This window comes from Mobula birostris, chromosome 3 (genome assembly GCF_030028105.1).
Source record: "Mobula birostris isolate sMobBir1 chromosome 3, sMobBir1.hap1, whole genome shotgun sequence".
Lineage (NCBI taxonomy): Eukaryota > Metazoa > Chordata > Chondrichthyes > Myliobatiformes > Myliobatidae > Mobula > Mobula birostris.
In genome coordinates this window covers 2548393-2566676 of record NC_092372.1, presented here as the reverse complement: position 1 = coordinate 2566676, position 18284 = coordinate 2548393, and the positions used below count along the sequence as shown (strand labels likewise).

General features: G+C 47.0%; 1 protein-coding gene and 1 long non-coding RNA gene across 4 annotated transcripts in view; one reads left to right on the top strand and one right to left on the bottom strand.

Moving 5' to 3' along the window:
- Nucleotides 1-11759, bottom strand: part of wdr32 (WD repeat domain 32) — a 76666-nt gene extending 64907 nt beyond the window's left edge. The window contains exons 1-2 of the mRNA XM_072252145.1: nucleotides 11471-11759; nucleotides 11260-11373 (exon numbers count right to left, since the gene is read on the bottom strand). Coding sequence (XP_072108246.1) covers nucleotides 11260-11373; nucleotides 11471-11712 — 356 coding nt within the window. The 5' untranslated portion in view covers nucleotides 11713-11759. The remainder of the gene's footprint in view (nucleotides 1-11259; nucleotides 11374-11470) is intronic.
- Nucleotides 11760-11797: 38 nt separating this feature from the next.
- LOC140194864 (uncharacterized) overlaps nucleotides 11798-18284 on the top strand; it is a 49211-nt gene continuing 42724 nt past the window's right edge. Inside the window, exons 1-2 of one of the 3 annotated variants that reach the window (XR_011885309.1) lie at nucleotides 11798-12063; nucleotides 12527-12602. This is a non-coding gene — a long non-coding RNA (uncharacterized lncRNA). Of the gene's footprint in view, nucleotides 12603-18284 lie in introns of all 3 variants that reach the window. The other 2 variants (XR_011885308.1, XR_011885307.1) reach the window with 2 other exon arrangements.

Here is an 18284-nt window from a genome sequence, read left to right as displayed (position 1 = left end):
AGCAAATTCATAGATGGCATTTGAGCTGTGTCTAGCCATACAGTCACGGGTACACAGAGAGTAGGGCAGTGGGCTAAACACACATGCCAATGTTGATGTCAGCAAGGTGGATATGTTATTTCCAATCTGTACAGATTGGATCTTAGCAAGTCTAAGATCCAAATGTAGAGGGAGGTACACAGACCCAAGTTCTGGGACTTTTTGATCAGAGCTATTGGAATGATGGTGTTAAACGCTGAGCTGTAGTCAATAAACAGCATTCTAACATAGGTATTTGTATTATCCAGGTGATCCAAAACTGCATGAAGAATCAATGAGATTGTATCTGCAGCAGGCTTATTGTGGTGACAGGCAAATTGCAGCGGATCCAGATCCTTGCTTAGGCAGGAGTTGATTCTCGCCATAACAAACATCTCAAAAAACTTCATCACCATAGGTGCTGCAAGGAGCACCAGTCCATTGTCTCCCACACCATCACCAACCTTATTAACTCTGTGGGTCTCCCACCCATGGCCACCAACCTCACAGTTCCCTTACCCTACAACTCGTTTCTACCTCCTACCCAGGAGCCACAAACCTGCCTGTCCAGGTAGACCCCTTTGTTTGCCTTGTTCCTACCCCACTGAAATTATATCTGCATACCTCGATTCAGTTTTAACTTCACCCCACCAGTCCAATCTCTTCCTACCTACATCCGTGACACTTCACACGCACTTGATCTTTTCAATAATTTCAAGTTCCCTGGCCCAGATCATCACTACAGATGTCCAGGCCCTATACACCTACTTCTCCCACTAAGGACACAAAGCCCTCTGTTTCTTTCTGGATGCCAGACCCAACGAGTTTTCCTCCAACACCACTCTCCTCCACCTGGCAGAACTTGTCCTCCCTCTGAATAATTTCTCCTTCGGCTCTTCCCACTTTACTTTACTGTCACCAAACCATTGATACTAGAGTGTACAATCATCACAGCGATATTTGATTCTGCGTTTCACACTCCCTGGAGTACAAATCGATAGTAAATAGTAAAAATTTAAATTATAAATCATAAATAGAAAATAGAAAAGGGAAAGTAAGGTAGTGCAAACAACCGAGAGGCAGGTCCGGATATTTGGAGGGTACAGCCCAGATCCGGGTCAGGATCCGTTCAGCAGTCTTGTCACAGATGGAAAGAAGCTGTTCTCAAATCTGGCCGTACGAGTCTTCAAGCTCCTGAGCCTTCTCCCGGAGGGAAGAGGGATGAGAAGTGTGTTGGCTGGGTGGGTCGTGTCATTGACTATCCTGGCAGCACTGCTCCGACAGCGTGCAGTGTAAGGTGAGTCCAAGGACGGAAGATTGGTTTGTGTCATGTGCTGCGCCATGCTCACCATCTTCTGCAGCTTCTTCCTGTCTTGGACAGGACAACTTCCATACCAGGTTGTGATGCACCCTAGAAGAATGCTTTCTACGATGCATCTATAAAAATTAGTGAGGGTTTTAGGGGACAGGCCAAATTTCTTTAGTTTTCTCAGGAAGTAAAGGCACTGGTGGGCCTTCCTGGCAGTGGACTCTGCTTGGTTGGACCAAGTCAGGTCATTTGTGATATAGACCTCGAGGAACTTAAAGCTTTTGACCTGTTCCACTTGCACACCACCGATGTAAATTGGGTCTTGCAGTCCACTACTCCTTCTTAAGTCAACAACCAATTCCTTCGTCTTGCTGACATTGAGGGATAGGTTATTGTCTTCGCACCATGCCACCAGGTTCTTAATTTCCTCTCTGTACTCAAACTCATCACTACCCAAGATACTTCATCATTACACTTCCTTCAAACAAAAGGTATATCCATAGGCACTCACATGGGTCCCAGCTATGCCTGTCTGTTTGTCATCTATGTGGAATGGTCCATGTTACCAGCCTACACTGGTGTCCATCCCGCACTTTTCCTACACTACATCGACAACTGCATTTCTGCTGCTTCCTGCACCCATTCTGAGCTCGTCGACTTCATCAACTTTGTCTCCAACTTCCACCCTGCCCTCAAATTTACCTGGTCCATTTCCGACACCTCCCTCCCCTTTCTCAGTCTCTCTGTCTCTATCTCTGGAGACAGCTTATCCACCGATGTCCATTATAAACCCACTGATTCTCACAGCTACCTGAACTATACCTCTTCCTGCCCTGTTACTTGTAAAAATGCCATCCCCTTCTCTCAATTCCTCCATCTCCACCACATCTGCTTTCAGGATGAGGCTTTCTGAATGACACTCAAAGCAGCTGTGCAGGTTGACTCTGTGGTTAAGAAGGCATACGGTGCATTGGCCTTCATCAATCGTGAGATTGAGATTAGGAGCCAAGAGGTAATGTTGCAGCTATATAGGACCCTGGTCAGACCCCACTTGGAGTACTGTACTCAGTCCTGGTCGCCTCACTACAGGAAGGATGTGGAAACCATAGGAAGGGTGCAGAGGAGATTTACAAGGATGTTGCCTGGATTGGGGAGCATGCCTTATGAAAAGAGGTTGAGTGAACTCAGCCTTTTCTCCTTGGAGCGACGGGGGATGAGAGGTGACCTGATAGAGGTGTATAAGATGATGAGAGACATTGATTGTGTGGATAGTCAGAGGCTTTTTCCCAGGGCTGAAATGGCTGCCACAAGAGGGCACAGGTTTAAGTTGCTGGGGAGTAGACACAGAGGAGATGTCAGGGGTAAATTTTTTACTCAGAGAGTGGTGAGTGCGTGGAATGGGCTGCCGGCGACGGTGGTGGAGGTGGATACGATAGGGTCTTTTAAGAGACTCCTGGATAGGTACTTGGAGTTCAGAAAAATAGGGGACTATGGGTAACCCTAGGTAATTTCTACGGTAAGGACATGTTCAGCACAGCTTTGTGGGCCGAAGGGCCTGTATTGTGCTGTAGGTTTTCTGTGTTTCAATGCTTCTATTTCATTTGAGAACTAGGGAGATGTTCTCCTTCTTCAAAACAAAAGGCTTCTCTTCCTCCATCAATGCTGCCCTCAACCACACCTCTTCTTTTTCACGCTCACCCCATTCTGCCAGCACCCCACCATGGATAGGGATCTTCTTGTCCTCACCTACCACCCCATCAGCCTCCTCGTCTAACGCATAATTCTCCATACCTTACACCATCTCCAGCAATTTCCCACCACCAAGCGTATCTTTCCCTTCCCCCTCCACTTTCTGCTTTTCGCAGGGATCACTCCCAATGCAACTCCCTTGCTGTTTGTCCCTCTCCACTGATCCCCATCCTGGCATTTATCCTTGCAAGCGAAACAAGTGTTCCACCTGTCCCTACACCTCCTCCCTCACTACCATTCCGAGTCCAAAACAGTCCTTCCAGGTGAGATATCACTTTACCTGTGAGCCTTTTAGGGTCATATACTGTGCCCAGTGCTCCCAGTGTGACCTCCTGTATACTGATGAGACCCAATATAGATTGGGAGACCACTTCACCGAGCACCTACACTCCACCCGCCAGAAAAAGTGGGCTCTCCCAGTGGCAACCCATTTTAATGCCACGTCCCATTCCCATTCCAACATGTCAGTCTTTTCTGGTTCCTTGGCTATCTGGTGAGGAGGAATTTCAGAGTTGTATACTTGGATAATAAATGAATATTTGACCCTTTGCTATGGAATGATAGTCATTAAGGTGACTCACCCTGCTCTTCTATATTATTCAAAGTAATGCTGGGCCAATTTCATCCTATCCAGGCGTATTATACCCTGTTATGGCAACTGTACTGCTCAAGACTGCAAGAAACTGCAGGGAGCTCAGTACTAACCAAAAGCCAGACTCCCCTGCATGTACTCTGTCCCCACTTCGAGCCGCCTTGGTAAAGAAGCCAACATTCTCAAAGTCCACATACCCAAGACATCCTGTTTTCCCTCCACAATCTGGCAGAAGATTTAAAAAAGCCTGAAAGCATGTACCAGCCCAAGGGCCATTTCTAAACCACTGTTAAACAATTAAATAATGGGGGTTTGAGCTCACAGTCTTTCTTGTTAAGGCCTTGCACCTTATTGTCTGTCTGCAGTGTGCATTATCTGTATCTGGAACACTCTTAGTCACAGTCATAGTCATAGTCATACTTTATTGATCCCGGGGAAAATTGGTTTTCGTTACAGTTGCACCATAAATAATAAATAGTAATAACACCATAAATAGTTAAATAGTAATAAGTAAATTATTTATGCAGGAAATAAGTCCAGGACCAGCCTATTGGCTCAGGGTGTCTGACCCTCCAAAGTTTGATGGCCACAGGCAGGAATGACTTCCTATGATGCTCTGTGTTGCATCTTGGTGGAATGAGTCTCTGGCCGAATTAAGACGTAGGACTCAGGAGTTATTGTCTGCCTACATTGTCATGTGCCACTATCTTGCCAACCACACTGCCTGCAGTGTGCATTATCTGTATCGGGAACACTCTTCTGCATTAAGATGTAGGACTCAGGAACAGAATCTGAGCCGAGTAGCCTTTGAGCCTGCTCTGCATTCTAAGCCTAATAGATTCTGTTACTGCTACCATATACTACCTCAATGCATTGTTGAAATGAAAAGATCTGTATGGGTGTCATGCAAAACAAAGCTTTTGTACAAGTGACAGTAAAAAACTGATTTACCAATTAAGGAAATAACTTTCAAACTCTTTCAAGTACACCTTAATATTGTTCTAAAAGCTAATCAGATACTAATATTGTTTCCAAAACCTCGAAAGTAAAACAAAAACAATTTAGATACCACGAAGACAAAGATGATGGATATTAAAGACAAAAATTGTTAGAAATACTCAGCAGTCAATAGAAGGAGATTCAGGGTCAAACAGCTTTAAATACAACTGCAATTCTGCACAAGAACACAAATGCATTCGCATTATATCTCAAAGGCACGTTGCATTGTAACTCAGTTCATAACACACCACGCTGTAATATCACTTTCACCACAGTGGGAGCACCAGTGAGGGGCCAAGTACTTGTGACAGATTCCTGGCACACAACTCTATCAATAACCCTTCTTCCCATGTGTACATACATATAAAAATTCCAAGTACATGTATTATCAAAGTATGTACACGATATACAAATCTGAGATTCGTCTCCTTACAGGCAGCCATGAAACAAAGAAACCCAAAACAACCCATTAAAAAAGATGGTCAAACACCCAATGTGCAAAAAATAGAACAAATCATGCCAACAATAAGTAAGCAAATAGTATTTAGAACTGAAGTTGAGAAAAGTGGGTTCACAGCCACAATGCCGGTCATCGCTGCAGCTGGCCCAGGAGCCGGTTAGCTGCAGGCACAGCCTCAGTCCAGCACTGACCCATTCTTACAACACTGTGAGGACGGGTCAGCACGATCGGTCACATTTTGGCCTCTTCCTCACTCTTGGGCCCCGTCTGGAGTTGTAACTCCTTACAACAATGAATCCATCCATTGTTAACGGCAAAATATCTTTCTCTGCATTTGGCAAGATCTCTCATGCCAGTCTCTTGTCCCATCACTCGCAGATATGGTGAAGCTGGTTTGGATCAGAGGATGTGACAGCTGTCAGGGAATGAAGAACTGTGCCTTCCCACTCCATCGGGAAGGCGAAATGGGAGCATTTACAGCTACTTCTTTGATAGCAGAGACATGAGGTGCGTGTGGCAGGGAATTCAGAGGATTAGACTACAAGGCTACCCTGGGCATCAGTGACCAGCATGCTTCACTACCTGACAGGCTGAATGTCTTTTACACCCGGTTCAATGCACAGAACAAAGTGCTGGCGAAGAAGTTACCCCTCCATCGAAGAGCAGACACTCCGTCTGGCTGAAGCTGAGGTGAGGAAGACCCTGGCCACAGTCAACCCACGCAAAGCTGTGGGGCCCAATAACATACCAGGTCAGATTCTGAAAGACTGTGCGGCCCAGCAGATGGAGGTGCTGACGGATGTAATCAACATCCTTCTGGAACAATCCATTGTCCCTTCAGTTTTCAAGGAGGTAACCATCATTCCAGTGCCTAAGGTGGCGGCAGTAACCTGCCTAAATGACCATCGTCTGGTGGCAGTAACATCAACCATTATGAAATGCTTTGAGCGGCTGGTCATGGAGCACATAGAAGCCTTTCTCCTGGCTACATTGGACCCTTTCCAGTTTGCTTATCGCTCAGATGGATCCACTGATGATGGAATAGCCTCTGCCCTCCACTCTGTCCTGTCCCACCTGCAAAATGGGGTCTCATATCCCAGACTGCTGTTTATAGACTTCAGTCTGACGTTCAATACCATCATACCCAGAAACTGTCGGGGAAACCGTCCTCACTAGGTTTCAACATCTCACTTTACAACTGGATACTGGAATTCTTAACAGTAAGGCCCCAGTCAGTCCAGTGGACAGCAGCAGGTCTCATTCCATCCTACTGAGCATTGGCTGAGTGCTCAGCCTGCTGCTGATGCATGCTTGTGTCACACCATCCAGCTGAAACCATGTCATCAAGTTTTCCAGATGATACAACAGTGGCTAGCCTCATCAACAACGATGACGAGACGGAGTACAGAGAGGAAAGGGAGCGACTGGTGGATTGGTGTGAGAACAACCACCTAAGCCTGAATGTGGAGACCACCGAGGAAATCATTGTGGAGTCCAGGAAGATGCAGACGAACCATCCCCCTCTGTGAATACATGGCTCCTCTGTAGACAGGGTTAAGTGCACCAGGTTCCTGGGAGTTCACATCATGGATGACCTCACCTGGTCCCTTAATATCACCTCCCTGAACAAGGCGGAACAACAGTACCTCCACTTCCTGAGGAGATTGAAGCAAGCACGGCTCCTACCCCCCATCTCAACTGCATTTTATAGAAGCACTGTTGAGAGCATCCTGACAAATTGCATCTCCATCTGGAATGGGAGCAGTCGAGCATTGGACCAGAAGTCCCTACAAAGGACTGTGAGAACGGCTGAGAGACTCATAGGGATCTCCCTACCATCCATCAGGAGTGCATACACAGGACCCTTGGTATTATCAAGGATCCCACACATCCATCCAGTATCCTCTTTGACCTTCTACCATCAGGCAGGAGACTACGCTGAATAAAAACAAGAACGGGCAGGATGAGAAACAGTTTCTTCCCCTGGCCATCAGGTTTTTGAACTCCCAGTCCACTGCATCATATTTGAAGTGTCACTGGTTAATCTGTTCCATACCTTACAATATTTAATATTAATGCACTTTAGTTTGTTATTTAAGTGTGATTCATCTGCAGATTTTATCCCTACCTTCATAAGTTATCGTGTGTTCTGTGTACTACTCTGCTTTACACCCAGGTTCAAAGGAATGTTGTCATATACATTATATGGTTATATAGTAGGAGGCAGCCGTCGATCCCAGGGGATCATGGGTTTGTGCCTCTGATGGACTCTGTACTCTCCAGGACGGGAAGATTTGAAGAACCAGCTGTTGCCCATGCAGCAGGTTCCCCCTCTCCACGTCACTGATGTAGTCCAAGGGAAGGGCAAGCACCAATACAGCTCGGCACCAGTGTCGTCACAGAGGCTGCCATAGAACCATAGAAACTACAGCACAGAAACAGGCCCTTTGGCCCTTCTTGGCTGTGCCGAACCATTTTCTGCCTACTCCCACTGACCTGCACACGGACCATATCCCTCCATACACCTCCCATCCATGTATCTGTCCAATTTATTCTTAAATGTTAAAAAAGAACCCGCATTTACCACCTCATCTGGCAGCTCATTCCATACTCCCACCACTCTCTGTGTGAAGAAGCCCCCCCAATGTTCCCTTTAAACTTTTCCCCCCTCACCCTTAACCCATGTCCTCTGGTTTTTTTCTCCCCTTGCCTCAGTGGAAAAAGCCTGCTTGCATTCACTCTATCTATACCCATCATAATTTTATATACTTCTATCAAATCTCCCCTCAAATAAAGTCCAACCTTTCTCTATAACTGAGTCTCTCAAGTCCCGGCAACATCCTTGTAAACCTTCTCTGCACTCTTTCAACCTTATTTATATCCTTCCTGTAATTTGGTGACCAAAACTGAACACAATACTCCAGATTCGGCCTCACCAATGCCTTATACAACCTCATCATAACATTCCAGCTCTTATACTCAATACTTCGATTAATAAAGGCCAATGTACCAAAAGCTCTCTTTACGACCCTATCTACCTGTGACGACACTTTTAGGGAATTTTGTATCTGTATTCCCAGATCCCTCTGTTCCACTGTACTCCTCAGTGCCTTACCATTAACCCTGTATGTTCTACATTGGTTTGTCCTTCCAAAGTGCAATACCTCACACCTGTCAGTATTAAACTCCATCTGCCATTTTTCAGCCCATTTTTCCAGATGGTCCAAGTCCCTCTGCAGGCTCGGAAAACCTTCCTCACTGTCTACTACACCTCCAATCTTTGTATCATCAGCAAACTTGCTGATCCAATTTGCCACATTATCATCCAGATCATTGATATAGATGACAAATAACAATGGACCCAGCACTGATCCCTGTGGCACACCACTAGTCACAGGCCTCCACTCAGAGAAGCAATTCTCTACCACCACTCTCTGGCTTCTTCCATCGAGCCAATGTCTAATCCAATTTACCACCTCTCCATGTATACCTAGCAACTGAATTTTCCTAACTAACCTCCCATGCGGGACCTTGTCAAAGGCCTTACTGAAGTCCATGTAGACAATATCCACTGCCTTCCCTTCATCCACTTTCCTGGTAACCTCCTCGAAAAACTCCAACAGATTGGTCAAACATGACCTACCACGCACAAAGCCATGTTGACTCTCCCTAATAAGTCCCAGTCTATCCAAATGCTTGTAGATTCTGTCTCTTCGTACTCCCTCCAATAACTTACCTACTACTGACGTTAAACTCACCGGTCTATAATTTTCCGGATTACTTTTCGATCCTATTTTAAACAACGGAACAACATGAGCCACTCTCCAATCCTCCGGCACTTCACCCGTAGACAGCGACATTTTAAATATTTCTGCCAGGGCCCCCGCAATTTCAACACTAGTCTCCTTCAAGGTCCGAGGGAACACTCTGTCAGGTCCCGGGGATTTATCCACTTTAATTTTCCTCAAGACAGCAAGCACCTCCTCCTTTTCAATCTGTACAGTTTCCATGGTCTCACTACTTGATTCCCTCAATTCCATAGATTTCATGCCAGCTTCCTTAGTAAATGCAGACGCAAAAAACCTATTTAAGATCTCCCCCATTTCCTTTGGTTCCGCACAAAGCCGACCACTCTGATCTTCAAGAGGACCAATTTTATCCCTTACGATCCTTTTGCTCTTAATATACTTGTAAAAGCTCTTTGGATTATCCTTCACTTTGACTGCCAAGGCAACCTCATGTCTTCTCTTAGCCCTCCTGATTTCTTTCTTAAGTATTTTCTTGCACTTCTTACACTCCTCAAGCACCTGATTTACCCCGTATCCTATACATTTCATACAACTCCCTCTTCTTCTTTATCAGAGTTGCAATATCCCTTGAGAACCAAGGTTCCTTATTCCTACTCAATTTGCCTTTAATCCTGACAGGAACATACAAACTCTGCACTCTCAAAATTTCCCCTTTGAAGGCTTCCCACCTACCAATCACCTCTTTGCCAGAGAACAACCTGTCCCAATCCACGCTTTTTAGATCCTTTCTCATTTTTTCAAATTTGGCCTTCTTCCAGTTCAGAACCTCAACCCTAGGACCAGATCTATCCTTGTCCATGATCAAATTGAAACTAATGGTGTTATGATCACTGGAACCAAAGTGCTCCCCTACACAGACTTCCGTCACTTGTCCTAACTCGTTACCTAACAGGAGGTCCAATATTGCATCCCCTCTAGTTGGTCCCTCTATATATTGATTTAGAAAACTTTCCTGAACACATTTTACAAACTCTAAACCATCTAGACCCCTAACAGTATGGGAGTCCCAATCAATGTATGGAAAATTAAAATCCCCTACCACCACAACTTTATGTTTCCTGCAGTTGCCTGCTATCTCTCTGCAGATTTGCTCTTCAAGTCTGGTTGACTCTTGGGTGGTCTATAATACAATCCCACTAATGTGGCCATACCTTTCCTGTTTCTCAGCTCCACCCATAAGGACTCAGTAGACAAGCCCTCTAATCTGTCCTGCCTGAGCACTGCTGTAATATTTTCCCTAACAAGCAATGCTACTCCCCCACCTTTCATTCCTCTGCCTCGATCACATCTGAAACATCGGAACCCTGGAATATTAAGCTGCCAGTCCTGCCCCTCCTGTAGCCAAGTTTCACTAATTGCTACAACATCATAATTCCATGTGTCAATCCACGCCCTCAACTCATCTGCCTTCCCCACAATACTCCTAGCATTGAAATATATACACCTCAGAAGATTTTTACCACCACTCACAACCTTTCTAACAGCGGATTTGCTTAAACTTTCAACATCATTTATTTTCACCGCAGCCACACTGCAATATCAAACTGCCGGAAGGACCCGGCTCCGGATTTCTTCCTCGGGGTTTACTCCCGAAGCCTTTCTCATGGGCGGGTGTAGCCGCAAGGCAGCGGAAGTTTAAAGTCAGAGTTTTCCTTCTGCTGCCGTCCAAAGGTGACGAGCCTCACCTGCTTTAAATGGTTGTACAAGTTACATACATATATACAGTTAAATGACAATCAACCTGACTTGATGTGACTTAGTTCCAGTGACCTCTCTCCAATTTTGGCCTTATATTTCGTCACCTGTCCTCAAATCCAGTGTTTCAATTGGTTTTATATCAATAACCATGCACAACATAAACATCTCTTAAATAAATATCTGTGATTACAAAAATCCAGGTCACTATCCAATCGCAAGCGTTAAAAGGAAAAGGCTTTCACGAGGGCCATCAGTCGGTTCGGGTCGTCCAGGGCTGCTGCGTCCTCGCTGCCAGGACAGTACTGCGGTACAGCATCTGGAGAGCAAGTTATCGTCCAGGCAGCAGACTCTCCCTCTCCACGCTGCTGATGAATCCAAAGGAACCACAAAGACCGATACGGTTTGGCACCAGCGGCGCCGCTGCAGGAGCTGCATTCGGGGGCTCCAGTTCCCGATTTCTCCTCGGGATTTACTCCCGATGCCTTCCCCACGAGTGCGTATAGCCGCAAGGCAGTGAGGTTTGAGATCAGAGCGTTCTTTCTGCTCGATGAGCTGGCGAGCCCAATCTGCCCGGCTTTACACAACAATATACATATCCATAATCACAAAATTTCTATAAACTGACCTGATGTTGTTGACACAATCTTCATGGGCTTCAGACAGAGTTTTGATGTGCTTTGAGGAAACTGGGTCAAACAAAAGGACTTCTGTCTGTTCACATGCCACCGTCAAAACTGACCTGCGGAGAGGAAGGAGGAAGCGTTTAGCACCGAGTTGCCTGGGTCACGGAGGTGCTGGGATTAACTGTGTTAAACATGCTGAAGCTGGGGACACACCCGTCGGGCGAGTACTCCAGGTTGAAGGCGGCTCCGTGCGTTTTGGTGCCGAGCGTCACCGAGTCGGCGGGGTTCATCGAGCCGTACAGGCTGGTCATGATGCAGTAAGTGTCGCGGCTGGGGTCCACCAGCGGCCCGAGGCCGCGGCCAAGCGAACGGCTCCTGACCCAGGAGAAGACGCCGGCTCGGCCACGGCGGCCCCCGGCGAGCAGCGGGCGGACGGGCCGAATCTCCGCGCTCATCGCCGTTTGGGGGCCCTCCGCGTCCGTCCGCCACTCCCGTCCGCCACTCCGCTTCCGGCACGGCAGCCCCGCTTCCGGTCCGCGCTCTCTCTGCTCCGGCCTGGAGTTCAGTACCGGGATGCCGGGGAGAAACCCCAGTGCGGCCCCGGGACGAAGGGCGGAGGAGAGGGGAGCTCAGTGAGACTTACCTGTCACCGTCTTCACTGCGGGTTCTCATATATTCTGTTTATCAACGCCGGCACGTTCTGGTATATCAGCCCGTTTGACGCGCTCCGTCCCTGGTCGGTAGGTCGCACCTGGAATTCCCAGTCGGCGGACGATTGCCCCCTCGCCGCCCTGACACATCGGGAGGTCAGTCATCTACTCGGCGGGTTATAGCAGTGCTTTTAAAACGCAAACACGAGGAATTCTGCAGATGCTGGAAATTCAAGCAACACACATGAAGATCGACTTCTCTAACTTCCGCTAGGCCCCACCTCCCCCTCGTACCCCATCTGTTACTTATTTTTATGCACACATTCTTTCTCTCACTCTCCTTTTTCTCCCTCTGTCCCTCTGAATATACCTCTTGCCCATCCTCTGGGTCCCCCTCCCTCCTTGTCTTTATTCCCGGACCTCTGTCCTATGATCCTCTCATATCCCCTTTGCCAATCACCTGTCCAGCTCTTGGCTCCATCCCTCCCCCTCCTGTCTTCTCCTATCATTTTGGATCTCCCCCTCCCCCTCCAACTTTCAAATCCCTTACTCACTCTTCCTTCAGTTAGTCCTGACGAAGGGCCTCAGCCTGAAACGTCGACTGCACCTCTTCCTACAGATGCTGCCTGGCCTGCTGCGTTCACCAGCAACTTCGATGTGTGTTACAGTAGTGGTTCGCCTTTGCCTTCTACCGGGTGAGTTTAAAGAAATCACCATGTGGATGACCAGGACATCTAAGTGCCTTGTTGTGCTCTTAGCACTCCACCAACACCTGCTGGCCTGCCTTCTTGACCATTGGACCATTAATCGGTCTCCTCCGCTCAATCCGCCAGGGCCAGACTTCACACGCTGGGATAGGCAGAACCCCTACCTCACCGAGGGTAGAAGACCCACTGGCTACCCTCACCTGGTTTGGCCCGTCTGCCAAGATGGTTTACCGGGGGGTGTGGCCGCTGTGTGTGTTAACAGCTACTTGGAGCCACAGGTGAGAGCTGAGCGCCAGGTGGGGACCAAAGGTGGATGAGCTGCCCTGAAAAGGGCACGGCAGGCCCCCCCCACCAGAGGTGCTACCCCTCCCTAGACACCCCATCCTTCCCTACCTCCTCCAACTCCATGTTCCCTTTACAATCTCTGATCAGTCCTACCCTCACTCTGGCCATCTTCCTGTTCTTTAATCTGATTCGCCAAGGCCTTGTCGTGCCCCCTTTCTAGATCTACTACATCCCCTTGCAAGTGCTCCCTAAACCATTGGTTCTCAACGTGGGCCATATGCCCCCCTCCCCCGAGGGACCACGCCCGATTTCATTGGGGCTACAAGAAAGAAACTGGGGTCCACGGGAACTTTGTGACAAGTTTACTGTTTTAATGAAATGTTGTAGGTTTATGTTAATGAAACTCATAACACATTTTTTGATCTCCAAAACTTACACACAAAGCACTCTAAAACACTTTACGTAAAACATCATCACCTCAGACCCCAACTCAATGTCGGTGGTTTGAATTATGTACGTTTCCACCAGTTACCTTGCCCTGCACAGCATCATGTAGGACAGAAACACCAGCTGTCCCGAATATAGTGTCAGCCAACCACAGCCCTCTGACTGCTGTTCAGTAAGCCTGATCCTCTGGGTCAGCTGCTATGCTGGCATAGTCAGCCGCTGTGTGTACAGCCTCGATGGCTGGCCGTGAGAGGCAAGCAGCCACAGCATTATATTTCCCCTTGATATGTTGTACATCAGTTGCGAACTCGATATGTAGGCAGGTTGGCGTTGTTGCCATGCAGAGCAGAGGTCTGATAATTTGGCCATCGTGTGCACAAGGGGTTTGTGGTCAATGAACGCTGTGAAATGGTGATGCCCTGGAAGGAAAATGGTGGACAGCAAGATAGAGATGGAGATGCTCACAGTCAAACGTCCTTTTGGGGGAACAGAGCTGCCAGCTGAAGACAAGTAGCTACCACAGGGCTCTGAGCAACTGTTCATGCACAGCACCCACAGCGCAGTCTGAAGCGTCCGTATTAATGGCTATAGGTTTAGTGGGGAGCGGCTGCAGCAGTCGGGTCACATTAGAGAGAGCTGGTTTGGTATTATCAAATGCCCCGGTCGTGTCCACTGACCAGTCAAGCACTTGATTAGGGGTGTTGTCTTTTACAAGGGAAGCACAAGTTCAGCAGCTCATGGGATGAAGTGGTGATAGAAATTTACCCTACCTAAAAACTCCTTGTAGTTTTTTTGTAGTGCAGGGCAGTATGATGTTTATAATAGTGGTTACTTTTGATGGGAGGGGTTTCGCACCTTCTGCAGAGATGCGATGGCTGAGAAGGTCAGTGGTTGACAACCCAAACTGGCATTCAGCAGGGTTAATAATCAAACTATGTTGGCTTAAGCACTCAAAACGTAGAGAAATGGGATATGTATTTGGATTTGGACACACTGGCAACAAGTATGTCGTCTACGTAAACTAAAAGAAAACCTAAGTCTTTTAATAAGAGTCCATCAGCCATTGGAAAGTCTGTTGCATTTTTCAATCCAAATAGCATATGCAGAAACTCAAAAAGGCCGATTGGGGTTATCACAGTTGTTTTGGGAATGTCCTCTGAGCACACAGGCACCTGATGGTAGCCCCTAATTTGCAATAAAATTTTCGCAAAATGACCTTGGAAAAAATTAACTTTCTGGTTAATTGTGCCAAAAAGTCTTGAATGTGTGGGACTGGGTAATGAAAATAGTCACCCTTTCATTTCTTCTACCAAACACTTCCCGAAACAGTATTCCATCTGTCATTTCTTTGTCCATTTTTTTAATCTGTCTGTCCTTCTGCAGCCTCTCTACTTCCTCAAAACTACCTGTTCCTCGACCTGTCTTCATATCATCTGCAAACTTTGCAACAAAGCCATCAATTCCATCATCCAAATCATTGACATATAATGTAAAAAGAATCAGACCCAACATAGACCCACGTGGAGCACCACTAAGTCACTAGCAGCCAACCAGAAAAGACTCCCTTTATTTCCATTCTTGGCCTCCTGCCTATCAGCCACTGCTTTATCCATGCTAGAATCATTCCTGTAATACCATGGGCTCGTAGTTTGCTAAGCAGCCTCATGTGTGGCACCTTGTCAAAGGCCTGAAAATCCAAGTACACACCAACCAATTCTCTAGCCTATCCTGCTTGTTATTTTGTCAAAAGTCACTGTCTTCATTAAAACCTGTGTGGATGTGTGTGTGCCTATGAGAGCTCATTAAAACATGCATGGATGTGTGTGTGTGCTTACGAGAGCCTCATTAAAACGTGCGTGGATGAGTGTGTGCCTACGAGAGCTTACTGTACATTCCCAAACCAAAAGCTGTGGATGAACCAGGATGATTGTAGTCTGTTAAGGGCTAAATCGGTGGCATTCAAGTTTCACGACCCACATCTGTACAAGAAAACCAGGTATGACTTGCTGCTGGCTATTTCAAGATCTAAGGAACAATTCTGAACAAGGCTGGAGACAAAATCGGATGCACATCAACTCTGGAAGGGTTTGCAGCCCTTTTTTTCACAAAACGAAAACCTAACACCATGAATGGATGTGATGTTTCACTCCCAGATGGGCTCAATGCTCGCTTTGAAGTGGAGAATAAAACTACAGCTATGTGGATTCGTGCAGCAACTGGTGTCCCTGTGATCTGTCTCAGGCTGACATCCGGCTGTCTTTCAGTAGGGTGAACCCTCACAAGGCTACAGGCTCTGAAAATCTGTGCCAACCAACTGGCGGGAGTGGTCAAAGATATTTTCAATCTCTCCCTACCATGGTCAGAAGTCTCCACCTGCTTCAAATGGGCAATTATACTGGTATCCAAGAAGAGCAGGCTGAACTTGCCTTAATCATTGTCGTCCAGTAGCAGTTACCTCAACAATGATAAAGTGCTTTGCGAGGCTGGTTATGGCTAGAATTAAGCCATGTCTCAGCAAGGACATGGCCCCACTGCAACTTGCCCATCACCACAATAGGTCTACGGCAGATACGATCTCAATGGCTCTTCACACGGCCTTGGATCAGCTGGACAACACAAATACCTGTGTCAGGATGCTGTTCATTGACTACAGTTCAGCATATAACACCATCATTCCCACAGTTCTGATCGAAAAGTTCCAGAACCTAGGCCTCTGTACCTCCCTCTGCAAATGGATCCTCGACTTGATAACTGGTAGAGCACAGTCTGTGCGGTTCAGAAACAGCATCTCCACCTCGCTGACAATCAGTTCTAGTGCACCTCAGGGATGTGTGCTTAGCCTACCTCTAACCTCTAACCTCTAACCTCTTTGTGGCTTGGCACAGCTCAAATGCCATCTGTAAATTAGTTGACGATACAACCATTATTGGCAGAATTTCAGACGTGACGAGAGAGTGTGCAGGAATGAAATATATCAGCTAGTTCAGTGGGGTTGTAGCAACAACCTGGCACCAATGTCAGTAGGACCAGAGCGCTGTTTGTGGACTTCAGAAAGCGTAAGACGAAGGAACACACACCAATCCTCATAGAGGGATCAGAAAGCGTTCCATTAGGGGTTTGGGAATATTTGGTATGTCTCCACAAATTCTGGAAAATTTCTACACAAGTACTGTGGAATGCATTCTAACTGGCTGCATCACCTTCTGGTATGGGGGGGGGTGTGCTACTGCACAGGATCCAAGAAAGCTACAGAGAGTTGTAAAGCCAGTCAGCGCCATCGTGAGCACCAGCCTCCATAGTATCTAAGGGTGATGCCTCAGAAAGGCAGTGCCCGTCCTTCAGGACCCCCGCCACCCAGATCGTGCCTTGTTCTCATAGAAAACATAGAAAATAGGTGCAGGAGTAGGCCATTCGGCCCTTCGAGCCTGCACCGCCATTTATTATGATCATGGCTGATCATCCAACTCAGAACCCTGCACCAGCCTTCCCTCCATTCTCTCTGATCCCCCTAGCCACAAGGGCCATATCTAACTCCCTCTTAAGTATAGCCAATGAACTGGCCTCAACTGTTTCCTGTGGCAGAGAATTCCACAGATTCACCACTCTCTGTGTGAAGAAGTTTTTCCTAATCTCAGTCCTTAAAGGCTTCCCCTTTATCCTCAAACCGTGACCCCTCTTTCTGGACTTCCCCAACATCGGGAACAATCTTCCTGCATCTAGCCTGTCCAATCCCTTTAGGATTTTATACGTTTCAATCAGATCCCCCCTCAATCTTCTAAATTCCAATGAGTACAAGCCCAGTTCATCCAGTCTTTCTTCATATGAAAGTCCTGCCATCCCAGGAATCAATCTGGTGAACCTTCTCTGTACTCCCTCTATGGCAAGGATGTCTTTCCTCAGATTAGGGGACCAAAACTGCACACAATACTCCAGGTGTGGTCTCACCAAGCCTTGTACAACTGCAGTAGTACCTCCCTGCTCCCGTACTCGAATCCTCTTGCTATGAATGCCAGCATACCATTTGCCTTTTTCACCGCCTGCTGTACCTGCATGCCCACTTTCAATGACTGGTGTATAATGACACCCAGGTCTCGTTGCACCTCCCCTTCTCCTAATCGGCCACCATTCAGATAATAATCTGTTTTCCTATTTTTGCCACCAAAGTGGATAACTTCACATTTATACACATTAAATTGCATCTGCCATGAATTTGCCCACTCACCCAACCTATCCAAGTCACCCTGCATCCTCTTAGCATCCTCCTCACAGCTAACACTGCCGCCCAGCTTCGTGTCATCCGCAAACTTGGAGATGCTGCGTTTCATTCCCTCATCCAAGTCATTAATATATATTGTAAACAACTGGGGTCCCAGCACTGAGCCTTGTGGTACCCCACTAGTCACTGCCTGCCATTCTGAAAAGGTTCCGTTTATTCCCACTCTTTGCTTCCTGTCTGCTAACCAATTCTCTATCCACATCAATACCTTACCCCCAATACCGTGAGCTTTAAGACCATAAGACAAAGGAGCAGAAGTAGGCCATTCGGCCCATCGAGTCTGCTCTGCCATTTTATCATGAGTTGATCCATTTTATCCTATTTAGTCCCACTGCCCCGCCTTCTCACCATAACCTTTGATGCCCTAGCTACTCAGATACCTATCAATCTCTGCCTTAAATACACCCAATGACTTGGCCTCCACTGCTGCCCGTGGCAACAAATTCCATAGATTCACCACCCTCTGACTAAAAAAATGTTTTCGCGTTTCTGTTCTGAAAGGGCGCTCTTCAATCCTGAAGTCATGCCCTCTCGTACTAGACTCCCCCATCATGGGAAACAACTTTGCCACATCCACTCTGTCCATGCCTTTCAACATTCGAAATGTTTCTATGAGGTCTCCCCTCATTCTTCTAAACTCCAAGGAATACAGTCCAAGAGCG